Source organism: Ochotona princeps, chromosome 11, assembly GCF_030435755.1.
Source record: "Ochotona princeps isolate mOchPri1 chromosome 11, mOchPri1.hap1, whole genome shotgun sequence".
Lineage (NCBI taxonomy): Eukaryota > Metazoa > Chordata > Mammalia > Lagomorpha > Ochotonidae > Ochotona > Ochotona princeps.
The window spans coordinates 50,915,911-50,928,285 of record NC_080842.1 but is presented as its reverse complement, the minus strand read 5'-3'; the positions used below and the strand labels follow the sequence as shown (position 1 = coordinate 50,928,285).

Below are 12,375 nucleotides of genomic sequence, written 5' to 3'. Positions count from 1 at the left end.
GATTGGGACATGAGGGCTCCATGGGTCATGACTGACTCATTGAGCCATTCATGGACTAATGGGATTGAGAGAGTAGCTTTGTTATAAAACCAGCTTTGTCTGGCACACCTGCTTCTCGCCGTGGGATGATATAGCAAGAGGGTCCTCCCCAGAAGCCAAGTGGATGCCAACACTGTGGTCACGGACTTCACCGTCACCAGACCTGTGAGCCAAGTCACAGCACAGAAAAGGGACTAGCACTGAATGCCATTGACACAGTAACTAGTGTTCAGAGCAAAGACCTAAATTATTTAATCAAGGTCAACCTTCCATTTAAGAAGATAAAAGTTCAGGATATATTTCAGAAGAAAAAAATATTTACAACCATAGAAGTTAAAGCTTCTTTTTATTAGTTGTTCTAATTGATTTGAGAACTCAAAAATACCTAAAATGGTTGGGGTCCAGAAAATTACTACAGTTCTCCCATGTCGGTGGCAGGAACTCAGTCACTTGAGCCATCACTCCTGCCTCCCAGGGTCTGCAGTAGCAAGAAGCTGGAGTGGAGAACTAGAGCCAAGGACTGAACCCAGGTATTCTGATGTGGAATGTGGGTGTGTTAGTGACTAAAATAAATGCTTGCCCCAACAAAAATTAAATTATTTAAAAATCTTAACACCAAAGTACAGGTAAGAAAGAACAGACAAATCCATATAGGAAAATAAGAGGCAGCGTCAAGGGTAACCAGTAGAATGGCTGCTTGCACAGTATCAAGTTTCAGTTTAAGATTATGAAAAATGCCCTACAGAAGTGAATGCACTGGGCCTGGCAAGGTAGCCTAATAGCTAAAGTCCTTGCCTTGAACATGCCAGGATCCCACATGGGTGCCAGTTCTAATCCCAGCAGCCCCACTTTCCATCCAGCTCCCTGCTTATGCCCTGGGAAAGCAGCAGAAGACAGCCCAAAGCCTTGGGACCCTGCACCCGAGTGGGAGACCTGGAATAAGTTCCTGGCTCCTGGCTTCAGATTGCCTCGACTCCAGCCATTTTGGTCACTTGGGGTGTGAAATCAATGGATGGAAGATCTTCCTCTCTGTCCCTCCTCTTCCTCTCTGTTTATCTGACTTTGCAATAAAAATAAATAAATCTTAAAAAAAAAAGGGGGGGATGTACTTAAGGCCACCGATGGTATACCTTAAAAATAATGACAGTGTTAAATTTTATGCCAAGTGTGTTTTAACACAACTCTCCTTAAGCAAAAAGGAATAGGCATTTGAGCATTTCATGTGTGCTAAGTCACTCAGTGTTTGAGGTGAATATTATTAGTACTCTCAGGTTACAGGAGGAATCTGTGACTATATAAGGTGATGGGATTTGCTCAAACTGCACACAGCCAAGAAGCGGGGAGACCAGGAGTTGAACAGAAGCACCGCACACTGGCTCCCAGCCACTCTTGGACCAACTGATGCCCAGAGAGAGTTCACTAACTTGTGCTGGAATCCCAGGCACAGAAGGCTTAGGAAAACACACAAGCAAGTCCATGCAAGTCCCAACTCTTCCAAGCAGATTTTCAATCATAGACACCGAGTTGTTCTACAACACTAACCAACTCATACCTTCATTTTTCATGATGTAGTGGACAATTTGTCCCACAGTGTCACTGTTTTCATTGATACTGTCATTCAATTCTGAAAGAAAAGAGGAGAGAATGGGTTACAACTGATCACCAACATGAGGGGTATCAAACTTTCAATCTTCAAGCCCAGGAGCCCACTGTGAATAGTTTCCAGAAAACCAAGGTGATCTTTCTACCTTCTCCCCAAACTTTCTAATGCAAACCATGTTTGAATTCCTCAGCACAACAAGCATAAAAGCAAAGGCCCAGAGTGGCCAGTACAGCTCTTCTCGAGGTCTAACACCCACGCCATTTTCAGGATGACAATTTGGAAATGCATTTGTCCCTGTCCTGACTTCTAGCATTCTTCTCTCCTTAGGGAGAAACAGGATGAAGATAGCTAATTAAAAGAAAAACAATTCTCCTTAGTCCTTAGATTTTCTTTTAATTGCAGACTTACTCCCTAATTACCTTGATGCTGGCCACGATTATTGGCCCACAAACTCAATTTACACTCAGGGTCTCTTTACCAGCAGTGTATGTGATGGTCTTTGGAGGAGAAAAAAAAATCAAAGCACCTCTTCCACTTTTGAAGCTGACGTGTGTAATGTTTCATGAAGACAGAGAGAAGGAAGAAGGGCTGAGCACCCGACCTTAAGGTGCCTAGTGTCCTGCCCTTTCCTGGGGCACTGCTAAGCCACCCTACTGGGGAGTCTTGGAAGGCAGAGAGGGGGAGGCCCCATGATCTGTTGACAAACACTCAGTTTTGGCTTGCTCATAAACTCAACCATGACTCATCATGCAACCATGTTCTTGCTCAGCCTCAAAGGTCAGCGGGGGTGGGAAAAACCAACACTCCAACAATCTGGCAAGGAATAAGGAACCTGCTCCCTGCAGGCCCCGCCCCTTCAAATGACATTTTTCTTCCAAACCTGACTGTGGGGGTGCATGGCTGCCCTTAAAGTTCCAGTCCAGGAGGCTTGGCCTGGGACAACAGTAAGCAAATGGGATCACATCCCTCAGGGTGTTCCAGACCTGACCTGGCAATTCCATCTGAAACAGGAAATGGTGAGGCTCCTTGCAGTGGACTGTAAAATATCTGTTTCTTATTCTACTTTTACTGTACTGGTCACACAATCACTTCCTTAATGAACATAAATTCCAACCACAAAAGGTTAAGAAAGACTTCCCCCAACAAAAGCAACAGCACAAAAATGGTGACAATGATTCAATTTTCCCACCATTCCTAGGAGAATGTTAGTAAAAAAGAGCCAGGATTCATATTTACCGAGACACCAAATGAATCTTCACTCTAAATTTTACAATAATCCTACCAATAGAAAATCATTGTCTGCATTTAAATAAAATTGCAACATCATTTCAATAAAATTCAATTAATGAGAGACTAATTACAGTTAAATTATATGCAGATATATAGAACAGATTCAGAGCCTCCAACTCTTTGAGGTCACAGGGCAAGCAGGCAAGAGTTCCCTGATGGGGGTCAGTGGGAAACTGGGTGGGCCTTCTCCTTTAATATCCCCCCCTTAATCATGAAGGAAACAATATGGAAATAATAGTCTTACCCACTTTCCTATAGCCCTTGAACCTTTTTACCCTAATTAACTATGTAAAGATTGTCAAAAATATAATTAAAAAAGAATTTCATTGTGGAAAAAAAAAAAAGTTCCCTGACGGGGATTTAGTATGTGACAGAGAGACGCCAAAGGGCAGGTGGGATACTGGTGTGAAACACACATTTCCGTGGTACCACACCAACTGCTAAAAAGTAGCTGATTTTGCTTCATGGAAATGGAAACTCCAAGTGGTTGGTTTCTTCTTCAAACAGTGCTTCCTTCCCCCCACCCCATCAACAGAAGGTATTCAGGTGCTTACCTATCTTTTCCACCTTTTCCTCTTCGATGTCTTGCTCAGCTTCCGTTGTACAACGATAGCCTTTCTTCTTAAGCAGGTGGCAGATGAGGACGCCAAACAGACCCATGATAAAGAACACAGGGACAAGGGCATAGGCAATGTATTCTGGGTGTCCGTTCCCCGTGTTGTTGTGGGGTGATGGGGTTGTCTCGGCTCTGGAGTGCAACGTGTGGCCACTGCCATTGTCTACGGAAAAGAAACACACAGGGCTGCCTTAGGTTTTCTGTCGGGGACAAGAAACACTTGGTAACCCTCAGGAAATGCTCGTGCTAAATCAGCACCTGCTCCCAATACCAAGGTCCAGGTCTGGCAGCACAGGCGCTGAAGGGGAGGGTCCAGGGCTTGGGCTAAAATGGTCTGTGTTGTTCTCCCATCCCTACTGCTCTTGAACTGGGTCCCACCCTCAAAGTCTTTTTCAACCTCTCGTTGCCTGCCTCCAGTTCTGCCCGTGAAGTAGCACCTGAGTACAGTGAGGTGTTAGCACAGGGTTTCAGTGAAGCATCCAGCACAGAATAAACACATACATGTCAGGTATCAGGAGAGCATGGTCGGTGATGGCTACAAGCACGGACTCAGGAGACTTAGGCTGAATCTTCACACCACCATTTAGCAGCTGTGTGATAATGGACAACAACATAATATTTCAAAGTCTCAGGTACTGAGGAAACTGGTATACTAACAGTACCTGCCCACTCTTCTAGGGTTGTTATGAAGATGAAATAAAGGGATTTGAGTGTTATCCCCAAAGGGTCATGTGCTTAAAACCGGTTCCCAGTGTGGCAGTGCTGGGTGGCGGAACCTTAAGGAGTGGGGTCAGTCCCAAGGTCATTAAGTCAAAGGAGCACTGCCCTTCCTAGGAAGAAACTAATGCTGGCTTTGGAGCAGATTCGTTCTGGTGAAAAGGAGTTGTTGTATAGCAGGTTCAGCTGCCCTGGCATCTGTCTCTCTCACTCTTTGTCTCTCTCTTTGACTCTCTTCACTCATTCATACATTTTCTGCTTCACATGATCACTCCCCCCGTCACACACTATCACCATGTTGTAGCCAGAAAGTCCTCACCAGAGTCAAGGAGATGGCCATGTCACTTTCTTAGACCTCAAGGATCAGACACTAAGTAAGTTTCTCTTCTTTCCCCAGTCTCAAGTATTGTTACAGCAACAGAAAACAGACTAATACAGATATAAGACACACAAAACCTTTTCTGCAACACACCAAATGCTCCTCTACAAGCTGAGCACCAGTCTAAGCACTTGAGATGCAAACGCACAGCACCACACAAAACAAAGATTACCACGCTCAGGAAGCGGGCCGGAGAAGACCTGAGCACACCCATGGCTCAGTGTATGAAAAGGGGAGAAACCAGAGATGGCCTCAAACTTTTGGCTGAGTGTGCAAAGATAAAAAAAATAATAATAAACATGTATATCTGTTCAAGTGTTCACTGAGCCAAATCAGTGTTTGCTGCATGTCCATTAGTACACTAGCACCATTTCAGCAGCTGGGTATTGAGGCTGTTGGACGACACAACTATCTCTACCACCTTGAAACATCAGGAATAGGTATCAAGTCAATACACGGCCAGATCATGAGAGATGGTGAGTAACCACAATGCTGTGAAGGAATTCATGCATACCTGAAGAGAAACTCACAAGGGAACCCATTTTACGACTTCCAGCATGAGGAAGCCGTGAAGAGGCACCTCCCGGAGAAGTGTACTTTCAGACATGTCCAAATACGGACACACAGCAGGGGCATTCCAGCAACCTGGCCTGGGGGGGGGGGGGTAGGGGGCAGGTTCCAGAGAAAGGAAAACCCTGCGACCCTGGAACACACTCATTCATTATAGGATGTGGCCCACAAAGGTGACAGAGCAGGTCATGCAGAAAAAGTCACCAGGGTCCCATGTTGTGAAAATGAGAAAAGTAACAAAGATGGTGTCACTTAGGTGAGGAATACAGAAAAATGTAGGATCTTATTGCAAGGCAGTCCCCATATGTGGAATTTTTCACTTCTGAAGTGATAAAATGAGGCCTTCTGATGACGGAGATTCACATTTACTGCTAAAGCAGCTGGGAAATTGGAAAGTTGAAGACATTTAATTATAAGCTTGGTTGGCAGCACTTTGGTAAGAAAAGAATTTGTGTTCTAATGATGACACTGGGGACCAATACCTGGTATAAAATGACCAAACCGCACCAACAACAAACAGTATCAAACAGAAGCTTAATTTGCAAGCCAGAGGTCATAGGATCAAGGGTCACCTCTTGTTCACAAGGAAACAGCCATTATCTTCAAACACGAAAGGAAACTTCTGGTTTGTTACGTTTACAAAAAGCTTCATTCACTACTTTACCTGGCAAGCAAAGAATTTTGGATAACCGGTCATTGGTTTTTGGTTTCTACCCCAACAATCAATGTAATAAACACATAATTATCCCTCAATATACATAACTGATTTAGCCTTTAGTCTCAAATCTTACTTTCATAAAAACCAAAACATTTAACTTCTTACATAATTTTAAATTAAATACTATTTACTAATTCCTTCAATAAATTCACATTCCATGCAACAGGAACAGATTCAGAGATTTAGACTGAAAGGTTTTACTCAGGGTCACTGTTGGTTCCAGTCTGGAGGTGACGGGTTTTCTTTGGGGGACACTGGAAAATGAACCTGAGAGCAGAGGGGTTCAGAACTGCAGCTCGTAACTCCTGAGTCAGTTGGTTGAAGGTATCTTCACAGCAATTCGGCATCTAGGATATCCTTGCAAGGATCACATGTTCTGGCCTTTCATGATTTACAAACCTGTACCATACATTTCATCTCTTAATTCATGCACCATGGAAAAACTGAAGATACCAACACAGGTGATTGAATCACACCAATTACAGAGAGACACAACACAACACTGGGGTTTATTTTTACAAAACAAAAAATGTTCAGATGCCCGAAAACTAGGTATGGAAAACTACCAAGAGGTATGGAACTGACCCTCACAGCCACATACTGGTCTCGAATTTTCAGCCTCCAGAACTGACAGACACGAATTTCTGTTGGCTCAGCCACCAGTCTGAGGTTTGACAGGCACCTCCAGGAAGACTGCACACTAGGCCTGGACAAGGCCACATCATGAGCTCAGTTTTAAACAGGCAGAAACAGAGGTGTACAGGGTGACTCCCTGTTTCCACGAGTTTCCGTGAGGAAGCCGAAAGAAGTCTTTCTTCTACTGTGGGACTCAGAAGGAAAGGTTTCCAGAGAAAATGAATGGTCAGCTGGGTCCGGAGCTATAAGAGAGCAAGGAAAACAGGAAGGAGATTTAAAAAAAAGAAGAAAAAAGGTGCTCTTGGCAAATAAAATGGAGTTCCGTAAAAATCAAAAATAGAACTGCCACATGACCCAGAATTTCCACTTCTGGGTATATATCCAAAGGAAATGCAGCATTATTTGCAATAACCAAGATATGAGAACAACTTAAACATCCGTCAACAGATGAAAGGATAAAGGAATTATGGTGCAAACATACAATGGAATATTATTCAACTTGATAAAAGAAGGAAATCCTGCCATGCGTGGTACCATGACTAAACCTGGGATATTATGCCAAGTGCAACAAGCCAGGCACAGAAGCATAAACGCTGAATGATTCTAACAGTACATGGCATCTACAAGGGCCACACACAGAAATAGAGAATGGGGGTTTTCAGGGACTGGGGAGAAGAAGAAATGGATAGATGCTGTCCAACAGGTACAGTTTCAGTGGATAAACTGTGTGATAAATTCTAGAGACCTGCCCATACTGTATTATACACTTAAAAACCTCATGGGAGTTTGGACCTTGTGTTCAGTGTCTTTATGATAATGCAAAGAAACAACCTAAAAGGAATCTTTGTAAAGAATCTTGAGAACTTAGAAAAATCGGGCCACAAAGATGTTCTCAAGAGCACATGGGAAATTTCCGTTTCTAATTTAGGAAAAAGCTTGGTATTTTTAAACTTTCCCTTTGTCAGAGTTCATTCCTTGTTTCTCTTGTAGCTTCTTGAAGTAAATGTTCTTTAAAAATTGAAAACTATAATTAAAAAAAATTCAACAGAGGAGTAGAAACTCCACAGAGGACCTCTTGCATGCAGGAGGTTTCCAGAGCACTGCAAGGCAAGCCAGAAGCCTGATTTGCTGGGCTTCGCTGCGTTGGCATCTGGGGACTCTCTAGAAGTCCCCTGTGAGCAACCAGAGAGGGTAGGGCAGTTCACTCTCGGGTCAAGGGAAGAAACGTTTGTTTGGAGTCTAGTTGTTTTTTTGTTTTGTTTTACTTTGTTTTGTTTTGTTTTGTCTTCAAGTGAATAAATGCTGTCTTACTCCACTTGTTCCTATAATAAAGACGTGAGCTTGGGTAATCTATCAAGAATACAGGATTTCTCAAGCTCATGATTGCAGAGGCTAGGAAACTGGAGACCAGGTGGCTGCATCTGGTGAGGCCGTGGGCTACACCAGCTTTTGCAGGAAATGGAAAGGCAGGTGGCCCATGAAAAAGCAAGCAAGTCTGAGAGCCAGCCTTGATTGACAGCACCAAGCTGTGGTGATTAGCTAACCCAGGCCTGTGAGCTCACTCAAGCAAGAAAGGCATTCATTCATGAGGGCTCCCCTCACAAGATCCTGGCACCTCCCAGCGGGACTTGCCTCTGCACACTGCTGCCCTGAGGACAAAGTCTCCAACACAAGGGGGACACCCTCAAATCACTGCAGCATGTATTCATACATAGAGGAAACGGAGCCAAGGGAAAAGGCTGAGAGGGAATGTGATCCTGAAGAGATTATTTCCATATGAAAGGAGATACAAGAAAGACATTTCTTCTTGATGCCATCCTAGAAGCTGGGTGGAAGCTGTGGAAGCTGAGCGACCAGGTACAGGTTGTCTCCATTGTCTATTTACTTATTTATTTTAACTTTCTTTCATTATTCATTTTCATTTTCTTTTACTATTTTTCATTCTTTCCTTACTTCTTATTTATTTGACAGAGATCTTCCCTCTGCTATTTCACACCCCAAGTGCCTGTTAACGATGACAGAGTTTGGTTCAGGCTGAAGCCAGCTCAGAATTCAATCCAGGTGGACCGGGTATGTGGTAGCAATCCAACTAGTTCACCGCTTGCTGCTTCCCAAGGTGCTCACCAGGAGGAAGTGGGGATCAGGAATAGAACTGGATTCTAACCCAGGCATTCAGATACAGGCTGCAGGAGTCCCAAGCAACATCCTAAGCAGTGGACCAAGTGCTCACCTCCCTGTATTTTCCCTTACCATAGGAAACAAAGTAATCAGTTGCGGACCAGCAGGCTGGGGCAGAAGAGGAGGCTTGGATCTAGACAAAGCTGGCTCAGCAGAGAAAGTGAAGGAATGGGGGAGGCAGTCAGCGAATGCACAAGAGCACACAGTACACAGTAGAGATGTGCACCCCAAATCTCCAACTGTACTAGTCCGGGGAGGCGGGGGGGGGGGGGCATGCAGGCTGAACAGCCCAGCAGAGCAAGAGACTGGCAATCAATCAGGGTCAGATATAGCAAGCAGGCAGAGCTAAAGAAGAGAACAGGTTAGCATGGTTCCAGAAGTGACAGATGTGTGAGTCACATGCATTTATTACATCACTTTCTACTGGCAACCACAATCGTACAGCATACATGAGCCGCCATGGAACAAAGCACTGAATCTTCACTATAAACCCAGGAAACAGTTACTAGGATTACTCCCAAGTTACAGACAGGGAAAGGGAGGAACAGCAGGATCAGAAAGATTAGGTAATGTGCTCCAGGTCACATGGCTACTGAAGCCTAGTGCTGGCATTCACCCCTGGCAGTCTGGGCCCCATCTACCTGTGTACCAGCTTCCTGTTAGCCCCAGAATCTGTATGATGTGAAACAGAGCTTCTAAGAGAACACCATGTAACTACCAATCCCTGCTTAAGAAGGCATTGTAACTATTTTTCTCTCAACACTTCTTTCATCACGCAGCCACTTTCCTCAAAGATGGTAAACACTGGCATGCTCTCTCATATCTCACAAATTAGCTTAAAGTCTCCCCACACTCTAAAACCATGAATTCTACTACAAGAAACAGGATGTGCTTTATATATGCACTCTTACCAGACTTCAAAGTGGTTTTATTATTTTATTATTTGTCCTTCGTTCTCCCTCCTCCCAAGCCTCAAACAGGTCACAACCTGGGCTGACCCCAATCTTGCTGACCTGGAGAATCTTCTGCACCCAGCAAGAGCCACTCCAGCAGGCAGTTCTCAGCTCTGAATAGTAACCCGTGATTGTAGACAGCATAACAAATGTAAAATCCAACAAAGGCCAGTATTTTTCAAGCTTCTTTGGGTTTTTCCTGTACCCTGCCAGGTTTGGCTAATTTGCTGAATGCTATGCATATCGTCTCCACTGAGAAAACTACAAAAGCAGACATGAGACCAAAAGATCAAAGATAGCAGGGAACTGAGCAGCAGGTATGCGCAATGTCTGAAGTCCATCTAAAAAGCTAAAGCAATTTGCTAGCTGGTTTCCAACAGACATTTCTTGATTCCCAAATGACCCCCATGGTGGGAGGATTGGAGACAGGATGGCGCAGAAATGGCATTCCTCAAGCCCAGTGGGTGAGACTTGAGGGCTGCCCAAATAATGAAGAAGACAATGGCATGGACCAGAAACTCCAGATAAGGAGGTCCTACCAACCTCTCACAAGCATCTTCGTGCCAACCCAGGCCCAGGGCTCTGATAGCAATCCTGCCTTCTCATGAGGAAGTGGTGTGCATTCCGGGAAGCTAATTTTCCCAGCATTGATTCCATAGATCCTTGATAGGAAACTTGACTGATGACTGGATAACTCTCCCATGCTTACCTAGAAATGGATTTTAAACATACACACAGACACACATTTTTTAAACTGACATTTAAACCACAAAATCCACAACTGGGCTTATTTGTGTCTAGATTACTGATTAAGAGGGTCCAACATTCACTTTTCTAAATTTCTTTCTATCTACCTCTGCTGCCAGGGACAACACACAGCCTGTGACATTGAACAAGTCGCTTCACCTCTCTGGCCCTCAGCTGGAACTCACAAGCAGAATCCCATATCCTCCATAGGCATCAAAATTCCACCTCCTTCTGACCTCCTCTGGCCCCACCTACAATCCACTGCAGGTAGATCCTACTGGAGAAACACAAGCCCATCCAGTGGGTGTACAGGCCAAATCCAAAAGGCTCCAGAAACCAAATCTGTCTGTAACTCAAATCACAGCCTTGGGCCTGGCGGCGTGGCCTAGCAGCTAAAGTCCTCGCCTTGAAAGCCCCGGGATCCCATATGGGCGCCGGTTCTAATCCCGGCAGCTCCACTTCCCATCCAGCTCCCTGCTTGTGGCCTGGGAAAGCAGTCAAGGACGGCCCAATGCATTGGGACACTGCACCCGCGTGGGAGACCCGGAAGAGGTTCCAGGTTCCCGGCATCGGATTGGCGCGCACCAGCATGTTGTGGCTCACTTGGGGAGTGAATCATCGGACGGAAGATCTTCCTCTCGGTCTCTCCTCCTCTGTGTATATCTGGCTGTAATAAAATGAATAAATCTTAAAAAAAAAAAAAATCACAGCCTTACCAATGTGACCAAATCCATTCGGTGGCAAAGGCCATGCTGACCTGATAGAGGCTATACACATTTCTATTCCACTGAGTCTGTCCCCTAAACACAGATGCAGTTTATCAGAATCCTCGGCAGGGAGTCACATGATTTAGAGTCCAAACCATGGGCCCCACATGTTTCTGATGCTTTCAACACTGTGAGCTGAGTACTCGGGGAGTCCTTCTCCAGGGAAAATACAACATTGTCCCAGGGCACAAAGTTGGTGCAAGGCTGAACAAAACCCCAGGCAGGCCCTGTACAGACAGTGGTCACAATTAGTCCTGATACTGCCCATCAGTCCAACTTCAGTAGAGTTAGGGCTTGCTAGCTGGTGCTAAACCAACTCCTCTATTAAGTTATTTAAAGACAGCCTAAATCCAATTGTCTACACCAATCAAATTAAGGAGGGGACAAAACCCTTCTATGTAATGAAATCACTCCAAAGGCTCTCTTTTGTGATAACTAAAGTCATAGAGCCTGTGACTATCCCCACAGTGTCAGCCATAGAGAGACAGTGGTGGAACGTCAGGAGGTGAACCAATGAGCTTGTCTGGGAACTCGAGAACAATGTAAGTCGTTAGTACATAAATAAGCACTAAACTTCACAGTGAAACCTGCTGCAGAGGCCAGCCACCAAACAGCTGTGGGGACTCACCATGCCCTCCTCCGCGGGACAGCTGTGCTGGAGTCGGGGGAGCATGCAGATGGCAGTGCTGATAGCCATAACACAGAATCCTGCCCAACAGCCTTCATTTTGTTGTAGCACCTGAAAAGTCGTCCTGATGTAGGGGGACCAGGGGTCTGACACTAGCCTTAAGGCAGAGCTAGGAACAGAGAGATACTGGGGCAGGCTCCGGGATCAGACACGCAGAGGTCAGTGAAGCCGGACCCGCCAGCAGCCCCTGACCTGCAGAGGCATCCGGCTAGGGGGCTCCTGGAGACACAAACAGCAGTCAGGATCACAATCATTTCTGCTGGGAAAACACACCACCATACCCAATCCAATCACTCATGAGGAATTTGGGATGCAACCTGCCCGTCAGGGAGGGTCCCTTACAGAAATACTGGGGCACTGTGAAGGACTTTGTGTCAGGCCCCAAAATGAAAAACTAATTTTGACCAGACAAGCACAGAACAGAAAAAAAAAAAAAATGCGTATCACCAACAGGCAGGAGATGAGCAGACAAAT

General features: G+C 45.1%; 1 protein-coding gene across 1 annotated transcript in view; it reads right to left on the bottom strand.

The window, feature by feature from the left end:
• Nucleotides 1-12,375, bottom strand: part of RELL1 (RELT like 1) — a 51,364-nt gene that overhangs the window by 23,115 nt on the left and 15,874 nt on the right. The window contains exons 2-3 of the mRNA XM_058670222.1: nucleotides 3,487-3,711; nucleotides 1,592-1,663 (exon numbers count right to left, since the gene is read on the bottom strand). Coding sequence (XP_058526205.1) covers nucleotides 1,592-1,663; nucleotides 3,487-3,711 — 297 coding nt within the window. The remainder of the gene's footprint in view (nucleotides 1-1,591; nucleotides 1,664-3,486; nucleotides 3,712-12,375) is intronic.